Here is a 26,768-nt window from a genome sequence, read left to right as displayed (position 1 = left end):
CTTTTACGGGTCATTTTGTTTATAATTTTTAGTACAAAACTATCGAACTAAGTTTTAATATGAATTTGTCAAATTAATAAAATTTTAATTCAAATAAAATATTTTATTCCTCTGCAAATAAAAGTAAATTTATATTACACGTTAGAGCATGGAATGTTCACGCTCTATTGGAATATAAATTAAAATTTCTTTAAGATAAAATTTGCTTTAATGATACATATTCGGAAATACAGAAAATATATTTCAAAGTTAATACATGGGAAGAAGAATTTCACGAATTTCTGTTCAGAGCGCAAAATATTTCGAAATCTGTATTTAGATTCCAAGTGCACTTCAAATTATAATTTGGGATTTGTGACATTTTGCTGGTAGGATCCTCCAGTATTCATTAGCGCAAGGTACTTTTTACTCCACTCTCTTCAGACTAAATGACTCATCTGGCAGTCTGCATAGCTGTACTCCGGAATTAAGTTTGATTATTTCAAGAATAATCCGCTCAGCATCTAACGAAAGTCAATTAACTTCGACATTCCACATCACTATACTTGTTGATGCATTTCATTGGAACATTTCAAAAGTTTCTTTTAGACTTCTACGGAAGTTTCAAATTTGCCAGTAGCGAATAATTACCTTGCAGTACTCTTGTAGTATATCAGGGTTTGTTCTCTATACAGACTAATATGCCTAATTTTATAAATTGCAGGTTGACTACAAATAAACTTCAGCTTATTTTGAATAAAGCATGTCTTTCCGCAGCTTTGATCCTCAGAACGTAAAATAGCTCTGTGAAGCAGCAGTCGCAAACTCGTGGACCGTTTGAGGCCCCGAAGCGATTTTATGCGATCCGCGGATACATTTCACTTACAATTGCAAATACGGCGCTTATAGTTTTGGAGACTTAAAGGTACGGACTGAGCTTATGTGCATTGCTGTGCTTTGAAGGGAAAAAAAGATAGAATGTGTAGATTGGGTCTTTGTCACTGCAAAAAAAAAAAAAAAAAAGGGGGAGGTATGCGGTGGTTATTTCAGCATATTGAAATTATATATCATTCTAAAATTTTGATATTTAGCTTTCAATATGTTTGAATTACAAGGTATAACCAATAGAAATTTCTTGCGGGTAGCAACTTTAGACTTCAGACAGGTTTGATTTGCTTTGATTTAGTTTATTCTGGCAAAACATACTAGTGCTACCTGCCTAAGGGAATGGATGCCTTCGTGTAGGACTTTCTAAGGAACAGTGGTTTGTACACGGGTTACACATGAGAAAAACCTCGAAAATGGACATGACCTTACTTCGATCCCATTTTATTACTACCAGTATTGGACGATTTTACCGCTCGGCTACTGGTGGGCCGAATACTGCAAAAGAATAGCTGTATAAAATTTTTCAGTAAAAATTATGTATTCAGGCCATTTAACTTTAAACTCCTCCCTTGTGTTATTACATTCAGATACATATTTTCAGAGAGAAAATACTTCTGATAGGATATACACTAAAGTTTGAACTTTTCCCTTTATGTTATTATTATTGTTTATGTATGTTTCAATAAATATTCAGTAAGTAAAATTTAAAATGTAGTTTAAATTTGTATTGTGTTTTGTTAAAAGTATTTTTATGTTTCATTAATTATTAAATTCATTAATCATTAAATTCGTTAAAATATATATTCTGACCTTCAGCAGTTTTCAGATCGAACATTCGATCCACTTGAGTTTGTTACTACTGCTGCAAACTAACTCCTTCTCATTGCAAACATCAGTACTTTGCGCATGACATGTCACGATATTCAAAACTAAGATGAGGTATATAATGAGCTGGGTTTAGGTTTACTTCATATTAGTTGAAATGTGGATAAAGTATAGACTACGACAATTGAAAGTTGAAATGTGAGTAAATATAGATATTACGTATATAAAGGTATTCAATGGTTAACGGGATGATTCCCTTGTCAAGATCCACAGATGCACTTATTAAGAGAATCTAAGCTTGTTTCAAGAGCATTAAATTTTGTTAAGTGTGTATGTTTCAAAATGCAATGCAAAAATATTGATGTGGGGAACGTAAACAATAACGTAACGGGTACCTAAATATGTGGTATATAAAAACCTTAACAAAAGCATTCTTAAAGCAAACATATAGCTAAATCGAGGCAAGACAAGCGACCGATTTTACATTTCTATACTATATTTTAAGAAAGAAAATGAAGTAGCGGGTTGTACATTAGCATCCTCTTAATAAGGCATTGGCCACTGCTAAAATCGGAAGCGGTGCTCTCTTTATTAGGGAGGCATCTAGCAGTTGGGCTATTGTCTCCTATGAAGGTACATCCACGCCTTCTCCGGGATTCGAGCCCGGGCCCTTCGGTACGGTTGTCACATTCACTAACAGCTTTCCCGTCTGGGCGGTACAGTCGCGCGAAATTCAGGACAAATAAAGTCAAAAGAAAACGAGTGATACATTATTTACTTTAAGCCTCTTTGGCATAAACCTCTGGCATAAAATCAACCAATTTTGCTTTGTTATAGATGCTAATGATCGATAGTTACCACACTCTTGAGATTATTTGTTGCCACCAGAATATATTTCATTTGAATATATAATTTCATAAAATATATCCATTTTTAGCGACACTTACGTAATCATTCGATAAAATACATGTACTGCATTTAATAAATATTTGCTTGAATTTAATGTAGGAATTTATATCTCACATTTAGAACAGCATGTCAAGATCCTCATAAACACATTTTTCGTACGGCGATTAAGAGCATAGCAAACATATTTTTCTTAAGACGATTGTCTTACTAATGAGGCTCAATTAATATCTAGTAAGATGTAATGCATACACAATTTCTAATGTAAAGTTAAATTATAACCTAAGCATGTCAGTATCAATGCGAATTTCATTTGGCTCCCCCTGGTAATGCATTTCAACTAAGTCAACAATGTGTATTCCTTGATAATTTATATCCAAACACACCCTGTGAATGCTTTGCAACCATAATATGGATAATAAAATAGAAATATCAGCTTTCGGTAAGCGAAAAGCGACTAAACCATTCCAAACATACTAATGACTTTTTCGTTTTGCTTTTAATTTCTGCATAACGATCTGTTCCGTGCCCAAACTTGGACTGTCGGATGGACATTTTCTGGAGTGTGTACCAAAGATAAATTAGGTCATTATGCTTAACGGGTTCGAAACAAGCTGTGAATGACAGCTATAACCTTTGATTACTCTCCATTCGATTGCTGTGGCTGTCATTTTAACGATGGCTGTAAATATTCCGAAGGCTGCAGTCAGGATTCCAGCGACACAGCTGTTTCGGCACTTACTTTGAATAAATGTTAATGCATTAAAAGTTGGTGCAATGTCGTTGCTGTTATGGCATCCAGCACAAATGAAGGGAAAAATGCAGGACAATTAGGACTGTTAAATATACATTAAGCTTTTCCAGCACCATTGCATTCTGCAGGAAGAAAAGAACCCAGCAGTTAGGTGCTGTCTAGAATGAGGATATAAACCAATTATAGCTGCATTTAAAAGTTATGCTCGTTAAAAGGCGAAATGTTGAAAAATTTATATTAATTTTGAAAATAATTTAAATTTAATATAAATACTGAAAATAATTTAATGGAACGATGTTATGCGTGTTGATAAATAATAAAATGCTTGTTGAAATATCATCATGAAATTTTGGATGTTTTTATATCTTCCATTCCTTGCTCTGTTACAAAAGGTAAATTGTCTTCAAAATAAGGAAGTGGATTTCAGCCCGATGAAAGAAGAACGAAAAGAAAGCAATGAAAGGTAATATAAGCATCTTACGACGAGCAGGAAAATAATGTTGTTGTCTGTACAATCAAGTATAAATCAGTGATTTAAATTTATCCATACTTGATTGTAAGCAATCACGTTTTCATAGCATAGCAGATATCTAACATTATAATAAACATGTAGACACTAAGATAATTAACTAATAATAAACGTAATTGACAGTAATAGTAATAAGTCAGTAGATGAAACCAATGCCAACATTTTCACAAGCTCACATAACTCGCACATTTCGCAGCTCTGTAAAGAAGTTAAGAGAAATACTAAAGCTTCTCATGCGTAGGGTTTTAACCGTTTTTGCAGCACAATGTGTCCGGTTTGGACACACCTAAAAATTTCCTTCTGTACGCAACGAAAAATTTAATTAAAAAGGATTTATAGGTTACTATAGGTTACTCTGAACCTTCTTTATTTATAGTAGATGACAGCTCAACACAAACCAGTCCATATAGTTTAGCCATGTTTAGTTTTTAAGGTCCTCATTTTTCAAAGAAATCTTTCAGATTTTTTTAGGGTATAAAAGGAATTGTTTGAAAAGAAATTTCTATGTCATTTTTTTGGCTGTATGCTGATCTCTTTATTCTATATTAGTTTCAAATTTTCAATTTGAAATCTTGCCTAAAATCAAACGGCGAACCCTAGGTGTGCCCAAAACCAGCTCACCGAAAATCTAGGATTACTGAGCAGGACATGTTCTACTCTTAACAAGTAGTTTGAAGATCAATGAATGTATTGTTTGATTAGCTAAATGGCCTGAAATTTTCATGTTGTGTTGAAAATATTAATGACAGACGTGATGCTGAATGCCCCGAAGAGTTATAGAATTTCAATTAACATTACTAAGCAGAAGTTCTGTACCTTGTCAGAGCAACAAAAACTTTTAGAACCATTTACCAACTATATGCGACTATACAGAGCAGAACGCTTCAGACTGATGGCATGGTTTTTGACAGGTAGTAGGCACAATAGAACAAAAAGTAACACAAATTTGCCTGTATTTGCACTTCGAATTCCAGACGGCGCGTAATAAAATAGGCGCAACTCATTACTGTCATTAATTCAGAAGTCAAACAACAAAAATCAGCGTTATACCTACAAATTATTCGGCGTGTTATTGTGTCTTAATCATTACTGTCATATAAGGAAGTGAGCCAGACAGCTATCTCAATTTAATTTCTTCACTATCTGAAATGCATTTTTCGTTCCAAATACAAAAAACGTTACTTTATTTGACTTAATATAATGAACTTAATGTAATTATAAGAATCTGTGAGTCTAAAGAGCCGTCATTCAATGATGACCATGACAAATTTCTTTGCAGCCCTATCATCTGCCACCATATAAGCATGTTGCGAAGTAACAAATGTGTATCACATACACAACATTATAATGGGATACGTGACCTGCGCTGATGACAGAATGTCTCAAACCTCACAGATATATTATAATTCTCAATCTGGTTTAGTTTGGTTTACTTAATTATGGCAAAGTACGTGAGGGCTAACTGCGTAAGTGAAGATTTGCCTTCATGGAAGACATTCTAAGAGAAACTAGGTCATCTACATGATACACTGGGGAAAGCTACGAAAATGCCCATACATTCCCGGTTGTATGGAATCGAACATAAGTTGAAACCCAAGTTGCACACAGCGTTTAGCGATTGTGGGCGTTTGCCAATCTTTGGCGGCAAATATTAAGAGAGCGTGCTGAACTTTATGCTCCCTATTCTAATAGCTGCGGCTAATTGTGAATTACCATTCTTCTTACCCATTGTTTTAGAAGGTCATCATTAAATATTAATATTTATGGTACTTTATGCAAAAATGCAATGCAACTTATTAAAATTGCATAAATTTATCCTACGTTTCATTTAATTTTTTTTTTTTTTTTTTTTTTTTTTTGTTTTTTACGTACTGATAAATAATGTACAAATACATAGCAAGTCGTCATTAGCGTAGCAAGTAAGGCTTATAACAGTAAATTTTGTATGTGGCCATGTATCCCTTTTAATCAAATTTGAGAGTACTTGGAATTCAGTAATGTTTCAAATTAACCTTTTTTCATGTAATCATTTGATAAGAATTGAAAGACAATACTTACCATGTTTTATGCAAAATTATTATGAATACATTTAATATAAACTTTTAAATTAAAAGAATTATATATTACTTGAATTGAATTTTATTTTTGTTGCTGCTTTCGTTTCTTTATTACTCCTAAAAATTATTTTTTGCATTGTTTTCAAAAACGAATACTGGTTTCTAATGTTTGCTGCATAAAATGCTGTAAAATTCATACATTAGGTAATATTACGGGCGTATTCAGATCAAGGCCAGTGGGCTCGCTTCATTGAAATTTTCATGTTTTTCTGCATGTGTAACATGAATGTGAGTCGGTTTCCCTTAAACAATTATCTACGAAGACATCCTTTCCTTTACGCGTATAGCCCTTGGATGCTATGCCATAATCGAAATAACTTGAAGTCATATACTAACTGCTGTTGAATATGGTTAGATAATAGTTAATAATAGAGTTTTATTAGATTTTTGATTTAACATCATAATAAACCAAGTTGGAAAGCTGAATTTTATTTACTTGCTTTAGTAATATAAGTTTAAGGTTTTGTAATATTATAGCTAACTCAAACTTCCCGGGAGCCTCACTGTTTACTAAATCTGCCTACATACTGTTCGAGACAAATTTGTCAACAAAAATGCTTTAACGCGATCATTGATAATCACTGAACCATTCTTTGGCACTAAGTATCAATATCACTTAAGCTCGGAACTGTAAATAGTAAGCTTTTACAAAATAAAATCAAACAGAAAATATCGACCATTTTAAGTCAGACAAAATTCCACTTAATCTTGAATCGTAGATCTTAGAGAAATGTTTACGTGTTTCTTAAAAGAAAATCTGCAGACCTTTCTCTCAGTTTTTTTTTTCAATGAATATAACTAACTTCAGGGCATTAACCAATCAGCAGTGTTCATTATATTCATTTTAAGTGGAATCAAATTGCTTGTTTCCCCGAATATTTTACGTTCTTCTGCAAGCATGAATGTTGCAATCTGAAGATACTCTAAAATTCGAAAATCAAAGGAAAAGGATTGAGCATGAAATAAACTTAGCAGAAATTACGACATCTTGTACTAAGTTCATTAATACCGGTATATGAATTGTAACATTAAATATTGACTCCAGAGGTAAAATTGCCGTTGAAAATTTTATAAATTAAGGCAGGGAGATTTATAAACACTGATTTGACAATGTAGGGGAGGGAAAGACGTCTATAAATATTAAATATTTCTTACTATACATATAAATATAAAATTATCATTTCTGTGAAAATGTTCAAGTTAATGTTATGTTTTATTCAGTTAAATAAAGCGAAAATTCTTATCTATTACATATGCCTTATTTTTATTTTTATAACTCACTGAACTGTTCAAAAATGAGTTTGCTCATTTCTAACAGTTTTGCAGTACCTAATAGAAACTCAAGAACATTTTGACCAAATTAACAGAGGAACTACAAAACAAATATTGATTATTTTGGCGATTAGTGATAAGACAGGTTCCATTACAAAATATGTAACTGGTCGTATGAAAACAGGACCAGTTACAAATTTATTGAACAAGTATCAATAATAACTTTCACGTATTATGTTTTAACTACAACAATGTTCGAATTCTGCTGTTTAAATATTCTGTTGTACACATGCATATTACTACTTTAACAAAAAAAGATTTCATACACAGAAATTTTGTAAGAAAACCTTAATTTCAACTGTTTGCAAATATTTAGATTGAGTACTATACTTGCTCTTATGCGCTGCGCCCGTTTCGAATGCATTGTTCATTTTCAACATTTTCGAACATTCATTTTGTAAATTTTAAGAATTTATTAGAAATAAGATAAAGTTTGTATTCAAAAACATTAGTATGAATAATATTTATCATTAAATAATTAAAATTTCTATGCAATTCATTAGTCAGCTGCAGAATAGACAGTAAAGACAGTAAAATTGAAGTTCGAAGTATATGTATTTATTGAAACACTGACATGTATATCTTGCACGAAAAAAGGGTAACAGTTCTATATCTTCCGTTTTGCTGGACTGGAAATTTAATTTTCATGACTCGAAAGCGCGACAAGATATATATATATATCATTGTCCTAACATAGATAGAACCCACCAGCGGCCGAGCGGTAAAATCGCTGAACACTGGTAGTTCGGTCCGAGGTTCGAATCCCGCGAACGGGCGACACAAAATCGGACTTTTTCTGAAATGACATACCGATCATTTCCTATATTTCGTTTCTATGAATCACACTATGACTAAATATTATATTTTGCAAAATTTGATGAGAAACGTAGTACCTAGAAATTTGAAGCCGCAAACTGAAAAATGCGCCAAGAATAATTCATTTAGCGAAGTTTTTAATTTATAGTAACCTATTTTTCTTTCTCTTTTCTCATTGTGCAGGAGCGAAAAAAAGGAGCGTCGTTCATTCTTTCAAAATATTTCGACAAATTGCATGAACTACATTTCGGCGTTATTATCGCTTATAAAAATATGCCAAATTTCAAAACCCTCCAATATATAAATTCACGTATATCTTAGGAAATGTTTAATAAAAAAACTAATTTTTTGAAGGTATGTCTAGAAATGCATGTAATTTAAGGTGAAGGTAAAAGCTTTGTAATTTATAATTCAAAATGTTTTTGAAAAATTAAAAAAAAATATTAAAAAACTAAATTAGAAAAGTATCTGCGAATTTTATTTCGATTGAATATACATTTCGAACTTTGAAAGAAGGCATCAAAAAAGTTTAATAAAAAAAGAGATATTAATAAATAACATGTTATCTAAAGAAAAGTTACATATTATCTAAAGAAAATACGGTTAAGGGTATGTTGCGAAAATTTGCATATAATTTACAAAAGTATTACCTTATGAGTTAAATTTCAGAACAGATGAAAATCGTTTCTTGCATATGACGAAATCATGCTATTAATTGTTTCGATTACTTAGTTGCGTGACTGAGCATCCAATTAATTTAAGAATTCTGGAATTTCTTTTTGCTTGTTACTGGCTGAAAATGTCTCAATGAGGAGGCGAAATTTAAATTGAATATATGAAGCAAATTTATTATATATAATGCCTCCCAAACGGGATAATGGTTAGTGACTCTGACTACCATATGGAAGCTCACGGGTTTAAATCACAGATAAGGTATGAGTGTTTGTAAATGTATAGTTCCTCATGTCGGCACAGGTGTACTCTAAATATATGACGAGCCTCAAGTCCTTCGTGTGGATTAGGGGTAAGAGGAAGGGGTGGAAGGTCTTCGGACCTACCCCAGGGGTTTCTCTCTGAAAATTGGGTGGAATTGAATAAAATTGTGCTGTCTTCTATTTGGTGCCCAAGGTTGTTGCCAGCCACAGGTATAATCTCGTACTCCTTGCCGCGATGGGCTTGTTCTGATATCAGACAAGCGATATTTGCGACAACAACAAAAACAGCATTATGTATAATAGACTGATATGTATAAATTCTGTTCTGAAACAAGACATGCTTTCACATTATATCCAAAAATTTAATACACAATAATAAGACTCTCACTAACAATGCACCATTATTTATATTGTGTAAAAGGATAAGCGTATAAGTCTCCCAATGCTGTTTTGAAAACGCCGCGTTTGAAATCCTTAAGAAAAGGAAACCAAGGTTGAATCCAAATGATTATGGTGTATGCAATGATAAACATCACAGTAAAATAGGAAAAGTCTAAATAATCTACAGCCGATTACGGGTTTTTTTCACAAAGAAGCTTTACTGTAAAACTCCCGTAAGGAAACAACAAGTGATACTCCGATGTTTAACGTTTATTAAAATTTTGCAGGGAATTTTCATTATCAAGTGAATACATCTTTGTGTCATATAGGATGAGCGACATAAAACCGCTCCCTCTTTTTTCCCATCCTGCGGCTGTTTCTTTTGTTACAGCATATTTTCATAATTTTCAAAAATTTTCCTAAATCTTGCAATTTGAATATTATTTTATTTCGTTTCAGCTTGTGCTATCGACATTCAGCAAGTCCAGCTGGAAGGATCAAGGTTCACAATCGAGCCTCCATCCAAAGCGGAGTTCTCTAATTCCAGTGGAACCGCCATACCATGTTCCGCAATTGGGAGGCCAATGCCAATAATTACATGGATGAAGAATGAAGGCCAAACAATCCAGGATATTTTAGGCCTTCGCCATGTGCGACACGATGGTTCTTTAGTGTTTTCGCCATTTTCAGCAGAAGAATATAGAGCAGATGTTCACGCTACAACGTACAGATGCGTGGCAACCAATAGTGTTGGAGCAATTGCTAGTAGAGACGTGAGTGTACGAGCAAGTAAGTACATAACCGTATAATACATTTTCATAATATAATTAGTTAAATTAGATTGAACAAATCCAGTTGTCAATTTTATTTATTTATTTATTTTTTATGAAACTCTTCACAGCTGGAAAGATTCTTGTTTTATGAACAGTAACTTTGTCTCACACGGGGCACGATGAGTATTCTGCATACGGCACGATGGGTCTTTAGTGTTAGTTAGGAACAGTAATTTTTCTCTCACAGCAACTAGCAAATTGCTCTCTTATAATAAAGTAATTTCCCGATATTCTAACATTTTCGGATGACGAATACGTAGTGATTATATTATATTATATAACGACCGTGTCCAGGTGCAGTAATAGCTTGCTTTTATTTCATACAAAACCCACTTTAGACAATAAATGTTAAATGATAATGCTAAACTATTCTAGAATACTCTCAAAACTGCTATTAACATATTCCTAAATATAAAATTAAAACTTTTAAAAAGGGTTTGGAAAACAGGCGGATAAAAATGAATAATAATGAAACCACCTCGTGTGCTATAATTAAGTATAAGTAATTAACTGTTTGACTAACTTTTGATTATGTATTTGCAAAATATGCAGATTATGCTATCCGTCTTTAAAGTTTTCAAGATTTCTGCTTCTCAACGAGTAGTGATCTTCTCTCCAAAGACCCATAAATTGTAAACTGATGTTCTAGTAACTTCACGAGCAGTCTATGAAGCAGTTATTTTTCTAAGTCTATGGAGAGTTTGCGAAAATTTTACATCCAATAGATGTTGCTTTAAGTCATCTTGGATAAACAGCGGATACATGATTTTAAAAAATATTAACGAAATTAGGATTTAAGTATCTGAATAAAAGTAAGAGTTTAGATTAACATAACACTAAAATAAGCATGATGTAATGGCCAGCAATAATCTATATATATAAAGAAAAAAGTCTGTGTGTTTGTTTGCTAATAGCACATTCACTATTGTAACTATCGTCACAAAAAGTTCTACAATTCTTTTTTGGGTCCTGGGAAAAGTTGATGTCCACTGTTTTCCGAAAAACGTATCTAAAATCAGAGATATTAACTAATTTTCACCATCTAATTTTCACCATTTTCTAAAACTAATTTTCACCATCATAATTAAATATTTGTAAGTTTATAAAATCTATATAAGGAAGAATGTCTGTTTGTGTGTTTATTTGTCTGTTCGCGTTATTGATTTCTGATTAATTATGATCAATTTTTGGCCACATTTAATCGACTAAAATTGAATATAGGTGAAATATTAGAAGGAACTTTAGCTTTTACGACCATTTTTGATTAGAAAGACGAAAATCATTAAAAACTGCGTGCAATTGTAGCTGATATGATGAGAGAGAATTAGTTTATTTTTATATGGGAATTTTGTACATGGGTTACATATCGCATCAGACTGAAAAATTACTATGAATCGTATTTTTTGCATCGTTATTAGAGACATATTACAGCGGTATCGTTGTTCTCTCTGTTGTTAGATACATTGCGCTCAATCTAACTTAACTAGCATCTGGTAATTCCGCTAGTATATACATAATATAAATTAAGAAAATAAATAACTGTTCACCGTAGGATTGTTTCTTAAATTAATTTAGATTAATTTAAATTAACTTTAATCTATTGGAACTAAAAACGAAATTGTTTTGAGAAATTAAAACTTCGTGATAAACGTAGCCTTCGGCTAAAAAATAAAAAAAAAAATTAAAATGCAAAAGAAAAATAGACAAACTGTCTAAACCAATTCATGTAACAAATCGAAAATTTTTAAATATAATATTCTCACGTGGCAAATATTTCCACTTTCCCTTTGCTGAGTCCGAGAACAGCATTTCAGTCATTTTTGATAATCAATAGCTACAATGAAATTCTGTTTTAATTAAGGAGCGTTCAAAAGTCATACCATTATTCCTAAGATTTCTGGAATTCTCAGAATGAAAAGTACAACTTATAATTATAAAATATTAATTTCTAGCGGAAGTACCCAAGTACCCGATGGCAGTGAAGTTAGATTGAGAGTAATGTATGATTTTACTCAAGACTTCATTTGCAAATTCCTATAATAGCATACTAGACATCATATGAAATACGATGCGTCATTGTAATACATAAAAAGTGCCATAAAAACAAAGTAATATACAATAAATGTACTACAACTGACTAAGTAATCATAGAATCTTATTGTATATATACGCATATGATATATGGAATTGCCATTTGGGTCAGCAAAAATAAAAACAAACACATCTTTATTTTGAGCGATATGGAACCCAGATAAAAATTTCGATCAGAAATAAACTAATTCTCATTATATCAGCAGCAATGGCTGGCTAGTAATATATATCATTATATCAGCAGTAATTGCTGATATATCACAAAATGAGAACGTAAATTAGCGTTTTGAGCGTTTTAAATTAATATCTCGAATTTTAGCTAAATTTGCTTTTTTGGAAAAAAGCGTAAGTCAACCTTTTCCAGGACCCAGAAAAGAATTGTAGAAAGTTTGGTAACGATAGCTATAGTAGTGACTGAGTTATTAGCGAAAAAACAAATACCAAAACGTTCTTCTTTATATATTGTTGCGTTTTTTCTGACACCAGTTGTTACGTTATTTTCTTCCTTCACATTCGTACGGGGTTCGTGCGGATTTCGAGTGAATAACGACAACACTTGATGAAGTATCGAAACACCCTTTATTTACCAATATTAATCAGGACAGCTCCAAAACTCTTTTACAGTCGTCGAAGATTTACAATAAACACGCTGGAACAATCAGCGACACAGCCTTCACACTGTAAGACAGCTTCACTACAAAGCACCAGAGTACAGCTCCCGACTCTGCTCGGTCGTTCTCGGAACTCCACGTACTCGCGAGAGTCTCCACCCTACAACTCGCGATGCATTCGGCGACACACAGAGCACAGCTCCCGACACTTCGGTTCAGTCGTTCCCGGAGCTTAACACACTCTCTCGACGATACACTAACCGCGATACACTAAGAGACTCTTTGATGCACTAGACGACCAACTAGGCGCTAGACTTTGATACACTCGCTCAATAACTGACTATCAGCTCCCTAGACGAGGCACACAGCCACTCAATGCGGACCAGGAGGGTTTATATAGGTTTGTGTTCGAGAACATTCTGGGCTAGATCGATAAGAATTCGTTCCAGAAGGTTCTCCAAACGTCCATGGCATATCGCCAATTTTGTCGGCAAATGTCGCCAAATGGGCGATTTCTCGCAAATGTGGCAACCCTGCCCTTTCTTTGCTATTTTATGGCAAAACTAAACTTGCTTTGCGGGGAAGCTATCTTACCGCGTCTTGACATTTCGTAACACTGTCCCCTCCCAAGGACTGCACGTCCCGGGTAGTACAACCCTTGGTCAGAAGCCAAATTCAGTACAAACAAAACGTTTTACAACATACAGATACCATAAATAAAGAAACAGATATTTACACTATGTACAAGTTACCAAGTACATGCTAGCAAAAGTAAAGCTTAAGCCATTCATTCTCACTTTTTAAATAAAGCGCCATTTCGTGGCCATTAACACATTTTTTCTTAGGCCGGTAAGATTCCATAACTTTGGAAATATTCAATCCCACGGCTCTTCTCTAGTAGGCAGATCCCAAATTTTAATCTTTTTTTTTTTTCCCTCGAAAACGCGTGATAGAGAGAGAAAAAGGAGTCTTTGCTCAAGAATAATAACTAATACGTGTAATCAAGGTTACACCAAAACCAGCGTGTCTGAAGAAGACTGTTCCATTTTGGTCAAAATTTACGCATTTTGGCATCTTTCCTTTTATAAGCAAAGATGGTCGACGGGATTTTTCGTAACTACCGATAAAACGTACTTAAGGTTTACAAATACCAAAACTTATATTCATTAACTAAAAATAAATACTTAAGAGGTAAATACAAGGTCGACCGCAATTCCTCCCTCCAAATGTGAAATTTCCTGGGAGGGAAAATATATTCTTGTAGAATGAAAGTGGGTATATTAAATTTCGGATACTCTCTTCCCTGTAAATTTACATACTTTGGTGCTGATTGTTCAGAAGTATATCAGCATTACAGCGATGCATCATACGGATGGCTACTAGTAGTTAATCTATCGAAATAAACTATTTCTAAATGTTTACAGTTTTTTGCATTACTCTTAAGAACTACGTGTCAAAAAATCAGAGTTCAATAACCAGTTTTTAAGAAATATTGCAAGACAAATGCAAAGAAAAATTCATCCCCTTATTTGAGTCAGTTATAGAAATTTTAGTATGGTGTATTTAATTATGGTAAAGCACACTAGGGCTATCTGCCTAAGGGGAGGGATGCCTTCGTGGAGGACTTTCTAAGGGACTCTGGCTCGTATACACGTTACACATGGGCAAAACCACGAAAACACTCATGCAGCCAGCCCGTTCGCGGGATTCGAACCTCGGACCGAACTACCAGTGTTCAGCGACTTTACCGCTCGGCCGCTGGTGGGCTAGAAATTTTAGAATTGAATGCATAGGAACTCGTCCGTGAACTAATCCGCTATTACTTGCCTCCAAAGTACATAAGGGCTCCCATTTAGTTCCATCCCAATTCTGATAGAGATCTCTGTTCAGATGGGATTTTAAGATTTTATATCCCTTATGTAATAAAATTAACATTCTTGAGTGAAAAATGTTTGTACTTTAAATAAATCATTATATGTATTTCAGTATAGAAAACACTTGATAAAACACATAACTAATAACTTGAAGAAACATTTAATGAAAAATTAATTCGGGCATTTTTATAACAGTATCTTGCTAAGCGCATTAAAAAATGCGAAAATATTTTTAATGTATGTTTCTTTCTTACATTTTCCATTCTATACGAAAAAACATTAATGCAACTTGTAGAAGTTTCAGAATTACAAATCTCATATAAATTTTTAATTTAAGTATGTATAAAAATTTATATTAATGCATAAAATATTTGCAAATTTTAAGTATTTAGTAAATAACATTTAATTTTCCTTTAATAAACATCAACAGCAGAAAAATATTTTTTAAAAGTATGGAAAGTATTTTATTCATAAAGTACAACAAAAATTGTACTATATATGTTTAGTTCGTAAAATGTTATTTAAAAGGGGCTATGAAGTTTTTCTTCACTTTTGCTAAAAACGGAAAAGTATTACTGGAACTCGAGTGAAAAGCTTTTTAAGAGTAAAATGCCAACTACCTCAGCTTCTCCTTTTTTATCTCGATTTACACCTAAGCTGCAAAAGTGTTTTGAATTACGACACATGGAACTGTCTTTTCTAAGTAACCCTAAGTCGATTTAGTACCTTAAATCGCCTTCTTCCATTAGCTCTTACGGCCTTCACATGTTAGAGTTTTCTTAACGGATGCCTCATACTTATTTTTTCGCCTTTATTTCTTGTGTATCTATTCATCCTTTTGTTTGCTTCCTTATTCCAAGTTCTTAACCAACTTCTTTGTGTTACTTGTAAAATATTAAAAAGGTATAATGCTCCTCAAAATGCTTTTCTTACTCTAGAATGCATTTATAAATAATTTTTCAAAGGTAAGCTAAAATAGCTTTCAAGTGTTGAAAACTACAATAAAAAAATACGATGTGCGAACCACATGACCTTCTTGTGCAGCCTATTAAATTATACAGATTTTTTGCTGCACTTGATTTAAACTTATTTCCTCGAATCACTTCACTAATTGATCTCTCAAAGGAAGTTGAAAATGATATCAAAATCTGTAAATTGTGATATTAAGTATCCCTTGGCAGAGATATTTAATGTCAAACATTTTATAATTTTACTTTTTCATAACGAGTGTAAAACTTTCTCAAATTTAAATATAGAAATCCGAAGACTGCATGAAAAATTAAAATCAATTATTTGTCCGAAATTAATTAAAATTTAAGATAGCTAATAAATGAATATTTTCGTCATTTAAAACACTTCTGTAATTGGAAGTGTATGACAGGGCTTAACGTTTTTGAAAATAAAGGCTGGGTAAGGAAGATGAGTATATTCATACACACACACTTTTGATACTGCCGACATTATACATTTCGTTGAGAAAAAGCAAATTTATATATATGCATAAGTTTAACCGCTCCGGCCGTAACCATTAGCCCAAAACAGTTGGACCAATTTATTGACGAAATAGGGTGTATGGGCAAGAATCATGTAGTAGGGAGTTTTTTTTCCTTTCTTCCATCTTTTTTTTCCCTCACTGCGTTCAAAGAGTACAGATTTAAGGACGCAGAAAATTAATTCTAAGTAATCTAAGATTATATGCTGATCATCATTTGTTTGATTACATAGTGTTTAATTTTGTGCTTATATACATTTATTTACAAAAATATCAGTGTTTTCAAAGCTTTATTTTGCTATATATGCATAATTTTATGATAAAGAGTAATAAATAACTATTATTGCATAATAATAATTATCATTACATTTATTTAATTATTAGTATATTTATTTAATTATTATGTCTTATTTTATAATTTTCATTATAATGTATTCTAATACAATAATTGTTGTAATTGATTATAAGAATTTTACGACAATATATAATAATAATGCTATGATTAATAATTATTATATATCTTTTTTATCTTTGAAATAGAGTATTTGCACAATAGCATACTGAAAGAAAGAAATTTCTTAATAATTAGTTATAACAAGCATATAGTAATAAAGGATTATTATATTTGTTTAATTAATTATAATAATTATATTTATTTTGGATTTGGGGGCTAAAATCTAAATGCATTATTATACGTAGAGCAAGAGCCCTTAAAAACCAAATTTATTTTAGAAAAATAAAACGAGATTAATTCTTGCATAAAAGATAACAATTTGGCAAATGTCAAGAAAATTCGTCTACAATCAGGAAAGACCTACTTAAGTAGGATAGCTACAGGTTGAGCATTTTTTTTCAATTACAGAAAGTATATTTCTACTAAAACATATTGTTGTATCTCTCAATAGAATTCTAAAAGGTAAAAAGAAATCTCTTACCTTTTCTTTCACCCGGGAGCCGAGCTTGTTCCATTCTAATTCTTATTCGATGAAATATCTAAATAATTCCAAGCTTTTGCATAAAAACTGACACTTCTGTATAAATAAAGATATTATATTTAGATACAGTTATATACAATTATTAGATTACATGAAATTACGCGCCCTCCAGCTAACAGTCAATCGAGTTCGGATTCAGAGTTCTAACTACGTTCTTCCGTAGGATTATTCTCGAGTTTAGATGTAATGGTGCTGATAGTTCAGAGTTTAGATGTGGAGGCGCTGATAGTTCGGAGTTTAGATGTAACATCTCCTCCCACCATTGAGATCCGACGATGCGGAGGAACTCAATACACACAGGTCCAGTCGATGAGGAGGCCGAACAACTCGTCCAGCTCTGGTCATCACTCGAGGACTTGAGGCAGGTTCTGGAATACTAGCAGCCTGATCAGCCTGACCAGTTGCATGGTCGTTTCTATCTCGAGGTGCTCTGTCGGGGAACGGAGGGCCAACGGATTCGGAAGTAGAGATCTCCAACGGGAAAAGCCGGGGCACTGGACGAAGCAGAATACCATTTCTTGTCTTGACCCTCGCTAGTCTAACTATTCCGTCTTTACTGGGGAAAAGCTCGACTATCTTGGCTAAAGGCCAATGTATGCGTCGTCTCTGGCTGTCTTCCAACAGAACGACATCGCCTACTTGCAATTGTTGAAATTTTCCTTTCTTTATTGCCTGTTGTCTCAACTGACCAAGATATTCATTACGAAATCTGTTTCGTAGATCATGTCTTATTCTCTGTCGGTATTTGGCTCGACGGTTTAGTTCTTTGGAATCTACGTAGTCCATATCAGGAACTCCAGATGACGGCAATTCTTGCAGAAACATCATAGGGGTCAGTGGTGATGGATCTTGATTATCCTCTGATACATATGTGATAGGTCGCGAATTAATCACTTGTTCACAGTCACATAATATAGTGTATAATTCTTCATAATTTAAGGACGTTCGACCTAACACTCTTCTTAAATTTTCTTTCACCATTCGCACAAGCCTCTCCCACCAACCTCCCCACCAGGCGGCGGTCGGAGGGTTGAACTTCCATCGTATCCTTTGGATAGAAGCAGCTGAACATATGGCGTTCCAATTAACTTTCTTAAGAACACTGTTAGTCCCTACAAAATTAGTTCCGTTGTCGGAATATATCACATAAGGTCTACCTCTTCTGGCAATGAATCTACGTAAAGATTGGATGAAAGTTTCTGTAGATAGAGAAGTAACTAGTTCGAGGTGAATGGCTCTATAAATGGCACATGTATACAAGACTATCCACGCTTTAGACCCCTCACGGAGATAGAGAGGACCCGCTAGATCTACACCGACGACCTCAAAAGTCGCCCCTTCTCTGACTCGATCTTCGGGTGGAAATCCTGGCTCGACTTCCACTCTTTGTGAAACAAATTTTTTACATCTTACACATTTTCTGATAATATTTCGAATACTTTTCCTGGATTTTAATATCCAAAAGTTTTCTCTAAGATTTGTCATTAAAGTGCTGACACCAGCATGCTGGAGTTCTAGATGTTTCTCGTAAATTAGTCTCTCAACAAGAATATGTTTTGAAGGTAAAATGATAGGATATCGGAAATTTTCATTATCTTGACGCTGTAGGACGTTCGTTTTGGCTCTTAAAATTCCATTTTGGTCTACGATTGGTCTCAGCGCACGAATGGCGGGATCGTTTATGCCTGTAAATGATTCTTTCTGTACCAATCTACAAAGTGCCTTTTCAGCATTCTCCAATTCATCAACTGAGACATCAGGAGTGAGGTTTTTATCTTTGTTCTTTAAATTGTGATAAAACCTGAAAATCCAAGCGATCATTCTCACGGTTTTTCTATATGAAGAGAAGTATTTGTAGTACCGGTCCAAATTGTCTCCATGATCTAGAAGAGTCAGAATCGTTTTCCTTTTTTCCTTGTTTATAAGTTCTTCATCAGGCTTTTCTTCTACATGGGGCCACTCGTCTTCTGGTAAGTAAAGCCACGATGGGCCCTCCCACCATGCCGATTTCTGTAATTGCTCAATAGTACATCCTCTCGATGGGAGATCCGCTGGGTTTAAACTTCCAGGTACATGCCTCCAGTCAGATATTCTGGTAAGCGATCTTATTTCTTGTACTCGATTGTGAACAAACGTACCCCATGCTTGATCCCTTCTTATCCACCCCAAAGCTGTAGAAGAATCACTCCAGAACACTGTTCTACAATTCTTAAGTTTCAAATCTGATAGAATTGTTTTGGCAAGCCTGGCACCTATCAGACAGGAAAGAAGTTCAAGCCGTGGAATCGTAAGTTCCTTAATAGGGGCTATTCGACTTCTCGCACTTACTAACTGAACCTTTACACCTTCGATGGTTTCAGCTCTTAAAAATGCACATGTGGCATAGGCTCTTTTACTAGCATCCGAAAAAACGTGGAGCACTACGGTATCTTCGTTTTCGTAATCAATATTTAACCAACGAGGAATTTCAATCTGAGATAGCAGAGGCAATTGGTTCAACCAAGTCCCAAACTGCTCACTTAGGGGAAGAGGAAGATCTTCATCCCACTTAAGCTTCTCGTTCCATGTTTCTTGCAAAATTAGCTTAGGAATTACAGTTATCGGTGCAGTAAAGCCAATGGGATCAAAAATTTCCTGGGTAATTGACAAAACTTTTCTTTTGGTAATAGGTTCCCTCAAGTTAAATGTTTCTTCGATCTTGCAACTCAAACTATCTTTTTCTAAATCCCATACTAATCCTAATACTGGGACAACTTTTGTCTTGCTCTCTATCTCATCGATCATGTCAATGCGAAAATTTGATCGCCAACATCTCAAATTGAAATGCCCTGAAGCCAAAATCAATCTTGCTTCTTGAACGAAATTTTCAGCTTCATCTACGTGATTTAAGCTAATTAACGAATTATCGAGGTAAAATGAATCTTTCAAAATATTAGTTTCTACAAATTTTTCTGGGACTGTAGTCAAAAGGTGACTAAGTGTAGCGGCTAGCAGAAACGGACTTGATGTGAGTCCAAAAACAACTCGGTTATGTCTGTAAATTTTAAACTTATGTTGATTATCGAACCATAGAAACCTTAAAAAATCTCTATCCTTTTCTGCTATTTTGATTTGACAAAAGGCCTTTTCGATGTCAGATGACACTCCTATGCGATATTTTCGAAAACGATTCAATATACGTGGAATAATTTCTATTAAATTTGGTCCTTTACTCAGACAATCATTGAGAGAGGGTGAATTCTTAGAACGTGCAGATGCATTGAAAACAGGCCGTATCTTTGTAGTTTCACTAGACTCTTTTATTACAGGTCTGTGTGACAAGAAGTGCACTCCTTCCTCCTTTTCCTCAGTTACTACCTCAATAATATCCTTCGCTTCCCACTCATCAAATATTTCTTCGTAATCTTTTCTTCTGCGTGTGTTAATTAGTTTACTTTCGGTTTTGACGAGGTGTCTTTCTGCCACAGTACGGTTACTGGATTTATCTAAAATAAAGGGTAAGGTTACTTCATATCTCCCGGATCTATCTCGTTTTACACTTTTTAAGAAATGTTTTCGGGTTTCTTCTTCCAAGGCACTTTTCGTTTTGTTTTCCTGACTTGAAATCCCCAAAGTGTCTAAACGCCAAAGATTGGACAAATTTGTATCGGAAACATGTAAGGATAAAGAAAGAACGGACAGGGAACTCGACGTATTCGCATTCTCTTTAATCTTGCCCATTAAAGTCCAGCCTAACTTGGTCTCAAAGGCTACGTAATCCCCCGCAAAATGTTCAATTCTTTCAGTGAACAATTGTGCTGCGGTGTCCGCTCCTAACAGCATATGAATCTCTTCCGGATTTTCTTGAAACAGACAGAGATTTCCATTCACATGATTGTCGTTGATAAGGATTCCCCTTTTTTCCATCACTTTAATTAATTTTTCGTCTTTGATCTTAGGTAGTGACGAACAAATTTTCCTCTGGTCTAGTGCTTCGATTTTACACCTGTACTTTCCATCCAAACTAGTTAAATCTATTTGATAACGATTATGATCTTCCGAAACTTCTACACCCCCAAATAACCCATGTTTAATTCTTTCAGTTCCTATCTTTTCTAATTTCAACGTTTTAGCAACATATTGACTTATGTACGTGTTCTGACTTCCGGTGTCTATTAGCAATCTTAAATAACCCTTTAAGGTTTTCCCAGCTACCCCTACGACCAAAGTTTGTAAATAAACTTCAGAACGGTTGCTTTGATTCGAAAGTACTTTATTCTCAACTTCCTGGACAGTTTTGATCGTTCCCTTTTTACTCTCGGAATTAATTCTGTTGCACATAATCGTAGAATGCTTAGAGTGACAATGGGTGCAAAAAATGTTAGAATCACAAAATTTGCTGATGTGACCCTTATTTTGTAAACACCTAAAACAAGTGCCATTTTTGCGTAGTATTTCAACCTTTTCGTCATTAGTTAGTTTCTGGGCAATAGGACATTTATGGCTTGAATGGGAAAAATCTCCGCAAAAAACACATGCCTTAATCAATTTTTCTTTAATACCCGTGGACACTAAATCAGAAGCAGAAGAAGCTTTCGTTTCTAATTTATTGCTCTTTCCATCGCTGAAATGACGAGTGTTTATTTTCTGGACTGCATACGCAGACTGACGGCGCCCACTATTCGCTGTCGAATGCTCTGAATTCTTATTTATGACTTCCGCCCTTTCGCGTGAATCTAAACATTGAGCTATAATCAAGCACAGGCTTTTAATATTACAATATGCACTTCCATTACTCATTCTGTTAATCTCAAGCAAAATATCTTGGGGAAGTGATTTCAGAATTATTGGACATAACACACTTGATAAATTCTCGAGAGACTGACCCAAATTTTCTAAACATCTTAATTCGATAGAAATATTATCATAAAATTTTCTAAAGGCGCGAACATCATTCGAGATTTTCAACGGTTTAGTGTTCAAAATGTTATTTATGTGAGTGTAAATGAGCACATCTGTTTTCGCAAATCTTTCTTTTAGAAGATGTTATGTAGAGAAATTATCTGATAGCGTTATAAAAAATTAGGTGAATGATTTTATGATTTATGGAAATTTAAATTTTATTTTGATTCTGAATTATTTAATTTAAGGCTTTAATTTTGGGGAGAAACAGATGCTTCGGGAAATATTATTTAGTATAAATGAATATTATTTATTTTCTTTTATTTGCAAATCTTGTACAAAACTTTTATTCATTGTGAAAGAAGCAGGGATAGGGAGGCAATTTTCGCCAAGTCATGATTTCGCGCGCTTTAGAATGTTCGAGAAAGAATTTTCATTGTTAGTTGACCTTAAGAGAGGAAAGTACGGGACGGAAAGGTCAAAGGTTACTACTTGTCTTTCAATGTAAGTCATTCAGGTTTTTGGCGATTGAGGGTCCGGTTGTTGGCTAAGTGAAGAAGGGCGCGCATGCGCGATCACCCTTTTTTTCGCATTCTGGAGTTGAAAACGAAGATTTTGCCATAATTAAGGGGACGATAAGTGAAGCCATAGTGGGAGCCCGGGTTGTGAAGGAGAGGAAGGAAAATTTGAGTGGGACACTTACTTTTTGGCTGACTCTCGGACTGACTCGCTGATTTTTGGGCTGGCTGGACTAGTGGACGTTGCTCTTGAAAACTGGCTTGAAGGAGATAAATGTAATTGACTACGAGAGATGTTTTCCGGCGGGGAGCGGCAAATATGCTCCCCGGCCGCGTTTTGGGTTAAGAGGCGACTCTCTTACACACTTACTGTTGGACTCGCTTAGGCACTCACTGCTTGGATTCGCTGACTTTTGGGCTTGACGGACTTGTTGACGGAGACTGAGAAAAAAACTTGTGGGTGTTGCGAAGGAGAAAGGAAAAGATTTAGTCGGCATCGAGCAGTGCTTCCGGCGGGGAGCGGCAATTATGCTCCCCGGCCGCGGGTTTTCTCAAAAATGCGAAGAAAAAAAAAACTGTTGAGCGAATAACAAAAAAATTAACAGAGACTTGGGTCTCTATCTGTATCGGCAAAAGTCAGGACGATGTCCTCTGAACTCCGACTTGAAAACAGAAGGAATTATGTCACCTTAGTCAACTGGAAGCCTGCGTTAGCCGTTCTCTAAAATGCCGAGCTTAATTGTCTACGTTTTCCTTGGTGGAGCTTAGAGTCTGGGCAGACAGCCGTGCGGTGTAAGCTGTTCTCTTGCTTCCAGTGGGAATAATTTTCTTCTATGGAAAACAGTAGCAGGCGTAAGATTTGACGGTATAGCTGATGTATTGTCGTGCCGTTCGAGTCTCTGTCTTGCGGATTTGCCAAGTGACGTAAGGATAGAGCTAAGATATGAGCTCTCCTCCACTTCAAGATGCCTACACCAGATAAGTGTATATATTTTTTTTTTTTTTGTGTTTATACGATCCTCTCACGAAACGCTTTTAACATAACATTGGTGCCGTGACCTCTGCTTAGTGAAGGATCGAATCAGTAACTGATTTTGTGAATTTATTTATTTCGTATAACTTACTGTTTTAAGAAGGTGTTAAATTTTAGGTGCTAGGATTAATTAGAGTTTTTTGATTTGTGTTTGCTTATTTGTTAATACGAGAGTGATAAAGTTTGAAAATGTGTGTGAATTTCAGGAATTTTGGACTTTAACGTTAGGCACACAGAATTGAACTTTAAAGTTAGGAAAAATATATATTTTTAATGTAGGAGAATAGATACTGTACATTCTTACTGTTGAAAATCCTTGAGTGTTTTCTAGATGTGTATTTTTGATTTTCGACGTACTGATTTATGATACAAGATGGAAAATGAATTATTTCACGATAATCCTATGCTATTTGTGTATCCTTGTATAAAGTTTCGAGTGCTTGTCGGTAAAAACTGGACTCATTTGTTGAGCACTATTAAGAGAGCGAGACTTAAGGACTCTAATTATTTTACTGAATGAGACAAGCCATAGCTATGCGTAGCTAGAAATTTTTTTTTGTGTGTGTTTTTGCTAATTATTTAACCTAGAATCTTGTGAAATGTGTAATTGTGAGGGGTAACGTTAGAGAAATTTTGATTTTTTTAATTGATTGAATAATATTTTGTGAAATGTATGTAATGTTTTCATGATTCTCTAGCGTAATATATTATTGCTTTTTGATTTACAATGTTTTGATATGATCCCAGTATATTGTGTAATTGTTAGTAATTTAATTTAGTATTGAGCAATGAATTTTATAAGTTCTTAAGGCATAATGATACAAATGAATGAGTTAGAAAAATTGAAGATTGTTTTTCAATTGCAAAATTCTGTTTTAAAATTAACATGGGTTAGATTTGGATTTTTGCCTGAGATCAGCAATAGTGATGTTTGCATATTTATTTTTTTTTTTGGATTGAATTCTTCAGCTTGAGTGAAGTTCTAATTAGTTAATGAGTCAGAGTAATTGAGATTAGTTATCTTCTGAGTTTAAGTTTGTGAAGAGTTGTCATGTGAGAATTGTTTAAACAGTAGAAATAGAGTTAGTCTTGTGAATTGTAGAAAGTGAATTTTAATGAGAATTTTGTGACAACGGGAATTTGTTTTGTGAAAATGTTTGAAATAAGTTTGAGAAGATTAGTAGATTAGTTACTTATGCTCTGTACTCATGTGTGGGAATTTTCTGTTGATTACAAGTAGTTTGTCTTGAATTTGCTAGTGAATCGTAATAGATTTGATCTGAGTTATTTAATTTTCTTTCTTGGTTGGACTTGTTGCTGAATTTGGGGTTAATTCTTGTTTTGGCTTAAGTTTTGTATTTGAATTGGTAGTATCAAGATAGTTGTATCAGGTTTTTGTTTTGTTTTGGTGGTTTCTGCCAAGGTCCGTAAAATGTAAGTTCTCTGATGTTTGGTTTCTGTGGAAGAATTGAGATTTCTGTGGTCATAGGAAAATAGTAGAATTTGAGTTATGGATTTCATTTGTGTGATTTTTAGGGATTTTGAGTTACGAGTTATGAGTATTTTTTTTAGTTTAGCACTTTTGAGAACTTTGCATTTGTTGCTTGCAGTTAGGTCTTGCGTGAAGTTGTAATGTCCTGAAAGCTCGTTTTCTTGTACAAATACTTGCACTTCATGGTGGCACTTGACCTCTTACACCGGGAGAAACAGGAACTTGTTATCTGAGAAAACTATTGTTGTATCTTTTTCATTGTGTTGGTTCAGGATTGTAACGTTTCAGTCAGCGCACTTTTCTTTCCGAGATAGGAGATCTTATGTTCTCTTTCAACGTGTCTGGGGGTTTGCTTGATACGTAAAGTTTGGGTCTGTCATTCATAATACAGCGCTTTTCTCAGCTTACATGGACGCGGTAAAGAGTTACTTTGTTTCTTTTGTTTGGGTGGAGGTGTTGTTGAAAGCTGCTACTTAGGTTACTATACAACGTTTTGGAAGTCTGATGCAGAATAGATCTCAGTTTTTGCCTAAAATTGGGGGGTTTTTTTTGAACACTTTTTTTTTTTTTTTTGATTTGTGATATTTTATTTAGTGTTCTAGTAACGTGCTTCAGTCCAGCTTTGATTGATTTCTTTGACTAGGTTGAATTTTTTTTTCTCGTGGACTTAAGGGATTTTTAGAATTACTGAAATTTTTGTTGTCTTAATAAGGGGACTTAAATATGGTGTTGTTACTCACTAGTGTTTATCTTGAAGTTTGAATTTTTTTTTAGTGACACTTCACTCTTGCTGGTTGATTTTTTTTTTTGGCTTGATTTGAATTACAGTGAAATATTTTTTGACTTGATATGGTTTAACATAATGACTATTTGTGTATTTGTTTAGGTATTGCAGTTTAAATTTTTTTTTAAGTATCGCTGATCTCATTGCTCATTTGAATTATGTACGAAATTTTTACAGTTTAATTGTATTTTCATTTTATGTCTATATGTGTATCTTGGTAGTATCTGTTTGTAATTATTGGCCAAACGTCATTTTGTATATACATTAGGTTGTATTATTACTATTATTTTTTGTGTGTATTGGATAAAATTCTAATTGGTATTTGCACAGCGTATTCTGGATGCTATTTTCGGAATTGATTTTGATTGGATTGAATTTTTGGACAATCACGTTTTCTTTGTTTCTGATTTTTTTGTGTGGGGTATTTTCGGCTGGTTCCGAGGTTCCTTGTGTTGTAACGTTCTTTTCTTTTCTAATGCTTGGCCCTGATCAGGCCGCTTCTGTTCTTAGACGTGACTGTTTGGGATTCAATCTTAGAAGTTATTCAATTTCGTAGTACTTAGGGGTCTTTACTCCTTATTTGAATACGTTCATGTGACATATTTTATTTGGAATTGTTTGAATTATTAGTGTGTTTATTTTCTCAGGAATGTATTTTATGTATCTGCGGCGCGTTAATTATCTTATTGATTGATCTTAGAC

The 26,768-nt window shown here is 34.1% G+C and overlaps 1 protein-coding gene across 1 annotated transcript in view; it reads left to right on the top strand.

Moving 5' to 3' along the window:
• The window catches only part of LOC118182361 (cell adhesion molecule Dscam1-like), a 993,488-nt gene that overhangs the window by 95,983 nt on the left and 870,737 nt on the right, over positions 1-26,768 (top strand). Inside the window, exon 2 of the mRNA XM_085806697.1 lies at positions 9,922-10,251. Within this exon, the coding sequence (XP_085662823.1) occupies positions 9,922-10,251 (330 nt within the window). The remainder of the gene's footprint in view (positions 1-9,921; positions 10,252-26,768) is intronic.

Source organism: Stegodyphus dumicola, chromosome 12 (genome assembly GCF_044657685.1).
Source record: "Stegodyphus dumicola isolate Sdum_Otavi_A_Nest chromosome 12, ASM4465768v1".
NCBI classification, from domain to species: Eukaryota; Metazoa; Arthropoda; class Arachnida; order Araneae; family Eresidae; genus Stegodyphus; species Stegodyphus dumicola.
This window is presented reverse-complemented; position numbering and strand designations above follow the sequence as displayed.